General features: G+C 56.2%; 1 protein-coding gene across 1 annotated transcript; it reads left to right on the top strand.

Moving 5' to 3' along the window:
- Nucleotides 1-1,929: 1,929 nt before the first annotated feature.
- Nucleotides 1,930-2,102, top strand: NGA_2056500 (uncharacterized protein; the record flags this gene model as incomplete). Its single annotated transcript, XM_005854884.1, has 1 exon — nucleotides 1,930-2,102. A coding segment is annotated over one exon (173 nt), but the record flags the coding sequence as incomplete, so codon positions are not given.
- Between the last annotated feature and the right edge of the window lie 2,242 nt (nucleotides 2,103-4,344).

Below are 4,344 nucleotides of genomic sequence, written 5' to 3'. Positions count from 1 at the left end.
CCGTAACTTAATGTTCCTCATTCTTGGTATGCCGAAAGTCAAGTCTTCACGCCTGATGCCAAATCCTGCCTGCATGATCTTTGACAAAGCGCTCTCCCGATACCTGAATACGGTTTTCGCGGCAAAATTACAGCTTACGAGACAGAAAAAGCCCTCCGAATATGCGGGACATCTCACGGTCTCATTAAGTGCCCATGATAGCCCGGTATATGAGCGAGCACACCTGTACCAACCCACCCGCCCTCGAAGACACCTGAGCGCTTCGGAAAGAAATGTTGCTATCGATCATTCCAATGGAATGATACAGTCCAATTGTCACGCGTAAGAGGGGGTAGTCAGGCTGCCCCGGTGCCAAAGTCATTGGTTGTTTTTTTCTGTCGTTTCCCCTTTTTTGAATATCGCTCAAATTTAAGGGGTCAAACGGCCGCAAGCAAACGCCCTTAATTGAATGCACAGCCCGATATCAAAATTACCACGCCGTCATATTCGTTGTCGCGCGACGACCTTCATTTGAAAACAATCGAGGGAATATGGCTGGTGCACAAGTGTCGTAGGTCGTGTTGTGATTAATAATTGATGCTTATTCATGAGTGCTGCTTCGCGGAAACGTCAACGGATATGTCATGAAGAGTAATCGTAGGTATTTTCAAGGGTTTGTGCGTTCACAAACGTTGCAAAAAAGGAATCGCTACCTCTACAAGTCGGCCAGGTTTTCGGTTGTGCTGATGTCTGATTACATATATTTGCGATACATGCTACAGATTTCTACGCTGATGCGGTCTTACAAGCAATGAAATGAGACCCTCTATGCTGCGAGTGCCTTTTCCCTATGACTATCTGTCTGTGCAACGGGAGCTTCAGCACCAAGGAAGATTGAGCGTTTCCTGAAAGAGAAAGCATCCCTGCACATAAGGGAAGATAGTTTTCTTCAAAATTGTTGAGAAACATTGTTGCCCATCGGGGCAACCACGAATGCAAGAGCAGCCATGGCAAGTTTTCTTGGGAATATTACCTTCTTAGACCTTCTCTTGCTGGCCGTTATTTTGTCCTATATTTGGCTATGCCCCTACAACAAGGTACATTGGACGTAAACGGACCCGGTTGGTTTTGCGATGTATCATTCTAGGCTGAGTGCTGGCGTATTGCAGGCCCTCTCCCTTCTTTAATCCTTTCTCTCCTTACTTTCCTCGTCCTTGGCCCCTCTATCTTCCATTCCAATCTCCCTTCACTTTGCTTTCCTTCACCCTTCATTCTTCCAACGCCATCACGTTTCCCTTCCTCTCATCCCCCGTCCTAGGTGGAAGAAAGCTTCAACACCCAGGCTACCCATGACATCCTCTTCCTTCCTGCCTTCCCCCCTTCCTCCCTCGCCGCGTACGATCACCGGTCCTTCCCCGGGGCCGTCCCCCGCACGTTCTGGGGACCCCTCCTCCTTGCCCTACCCCTACACCTTGTGCTCCCCTTCCTCCCTCCCTCCCTCCGCCCCGCGACCAAGCTACCGGTCCAACTGGGGGTGCGTGTCGTTCTGGCCCTCTTCCTCTGGGCAGCTCTCCTCCGCTTCCGACAAGCGGCTACTTTCCGCTTCGGTCCCCGCACGGGGCAATGCCTCCTCCTCCTCACCCTTTCCCAGTTCCATCTCCCTTTTTATGTGTCCCGGACGCTGCCGAACACCTTCGCCCTAGGCTTCGTCCTCCTTGCGTATGCCTCCCTCCTGTACCGTGCCCCCACCCGCTGTCTCTTCTACCTCGCCGGGGCCACGGCCCTCTTCCGGTGCGACGTCATCGTCCTGGCGTTGCCCCTCCTCCTTCTTCTCCTCCTCCGCCGGCACCTTAAGCTGTCCCAGCTCCTCCTCCTCGGCGCCCTTTTCGGCGGGACAGGGATCGTCGTGAGCGTCCTCCTCGACTCGTACTTCTGGCGCGCAGGCAGGGAAGAGAAAAGCTCCGCATTCCCTTTGCTTTGGCCGGAGGGCGTCGTCCTCTTCTTCAATACCGTCGAGAACAGATCCATCGAATGGGGCGCTTCCCCCTGGCACTGGTACGTCTCCTCCGCCCTCCCTCGCTCCCTCTTAACCTCCCCCCTCCTTTGGCCCTACTGCTTTCTGGCCCGACGGAAGGAAAGGAGGGGCACTGGAGTCGAGGGGGCGAAAGGGGAGAGCCTGGACGAGGCAGACAAGGACCGAGGTGTCCCTGTCTCCGTCCCCCTCCCCTTCCTCCCTCAGCCCCTCCGCCTCGACCTCGAGCCTTTCCTCCTCCTCTTCCTCCCCGTGGCCCTCTACCTCGCCCTGTACTCTTTCTTGCCGCACAAGGAGCTGCGCTTCATCTTTCCAGCCTTGCCCGTTTTGAACTTGTGTGCAGCCATTGGGTGGGCGCGATTGGAGGAAAGGGAGGGGGGTCGGAGGGGCGCAATGGGCCAGACAGGGAGACCAGGTCTTGGAGTGGAGACAAGGGGAACGAGGATGTCGCTAAGGAAACGGAAGAAGGAGGGAGTCGAGGCGGAGACACAAGAGGCAGGGAAGGCATGTGGGGTGAAGCATCAGCCAAAGCAGCCGGAAGGAGGAGAGAAGGCCGTGGGAGCGATCCTTCCCTCTTCCCCTTCCTCCCGGCCCCTGTCATTCCTCCTTCGTCACGCTTCCCTGTTGGGATGGCTGGTGGTCACGAGCAGCCTGCTCCCCCTCCCTCTCTTCTTGGCCGCAGCCCGCCGGAACTACCCCGGAGGGGACGGCCTGGCCCGTTTCCATGCTCACATTTTCGCGCCAAATTCCTCGCACGCTGACGCGGTCTATATTATACATGGAGGGAGGGAGGGAGAGGGGGGGGGGAAGGACAGGGTGGTAAAGCTGCACATCGGGGTACTGGCGGCTCAAACAGGGGTCTCGCGCTTTGGGGAAGTGTGGGAGAAGGTCGGATCTGAGGGAGGAACAGGGAAAGGGGTGGGTGTGCGGTACAGTAAGGAAGAGGGACTCTCCTTGTCGGCACGGATGCGCCGCTTCGACTACCTGCTGGCCGAGAGAGAGGAGGCGGAGGAAATGACGAGGAGGGCGGGGAGGGAGGAGGGCGGGACGGAGGTCACGGACGTGGGCGGGGAGCGCCGGCATTGTGAGGTGGTGGAGTGGGTGCAAGGCCGACCTCGCCTTCGAAAATGGCGCGAAAGCTTACACATGCTCTGCTCGTACGCGGCCAGCCTCTGGGACCGCGGCGGCGGCAGCATGAGCATTCACGCCCGGAAACTTATGGGAGGGAAGAGCGGAGGTCTCTCGCAACCAGTAGGCTGGGAAGACGTATTGGTGGAAACCGAAGCAGTGTTGGCTCTTGTCGCGTGTCGGATGAGGGACGCGGGAGGGGAGGAAGCAGATGACGAGGAGAAGGGGTTCGGGGGAGGAGAAAAGAAGATGGGCGAATGAATATCCCATTGTGCAAAAAGCTTTCTCTTGGCGAGCCCGGAGGACACTTTTAATTAAAACACATGCCTTTGCTTTGTGCGCTCGCTCTCGCAAGTTCGCCACGCGTCAAAACAACGGGCTCAGTGCTTCGTGCGCGAGGCAATCTTCAAAAACGCCGGGGACGGCCCCTCCCAGCACCACGCCGTCACGTTCATGATAAATCGTTAGACGCCAAATAAACGTGCGTTTTCCAGCGAAATTTACAAAACACCTATGGTGGTCTCCGGACCGCTTGGGGCGCACCCATTCGTACCGTGAAGCATCTTTAAGACACGTTAATACATAGATATAGAGTGTGAAAGAGAGAGAAAGTTATAGAGGGTCAAGGATATATACATATATACACTTGTATACACTTGTATATATACATGCATACAAACATACTTATAGGGACCGCCAGGTATTTCCCCTGTTATTTCCTTACAGCCTGCACACTCTTGCGTAACTTGGCCTCTTTGTCCGTTGGCTCTGCCAAACCCAGACGCACTTCCTGATAAATAATCTCCACCTCGTTGCACAACGCAATCAAGAGAGGAGGAACCGAGATGTTTTCCCTCCCGTCGCCTTCCCCGCTGCGGCCGCGAAGCCCGGCGGCGTACGCCGCCAGAGCAACCAATTTCCCCGCATCCAATGATTCATTGAACGCCAGGGGGAAAACGGCCGCAGGCACAGGGGGAAGGAGTGGGGTCATGGAGGGAGCAGGGGAAGAAGGGGAGAGGGCAGGGGGAAAGGAAGGAAGTGATGTGCCCGCCTTTTTGGCGCGCTTCTGAGCGCTCTGTGAAGGGCGAGAGGACGCTGGGGTCGTGGATGAGGGGTCTCGTGAGGAAGGACTTGCATTCAGCTGGGACATTATCGCCGTGTGTTCTGCCCCGGTTTGTGCCTCCGTCGCGAGGCCTGTCCCGTCA

The sequence above is a fragment of the Nannochloropsis gaditana genome (assembly GCF_000240725.1).
Source record: "Nannochloropsis gaditana CCMP526 unplaced genomic scaffold scaffold357, whole genome shotgun sequence".
Classification (NCBI taxonomy): Eukaryota; class Eustigmatophyceae; order Eustigmatales; family Monodopsidaceae; genus Microchloropsis; species Microchloropsis gaditana.
This window is presented reverse-complemented; position numbering and strand designations above follow the sequence as displayed.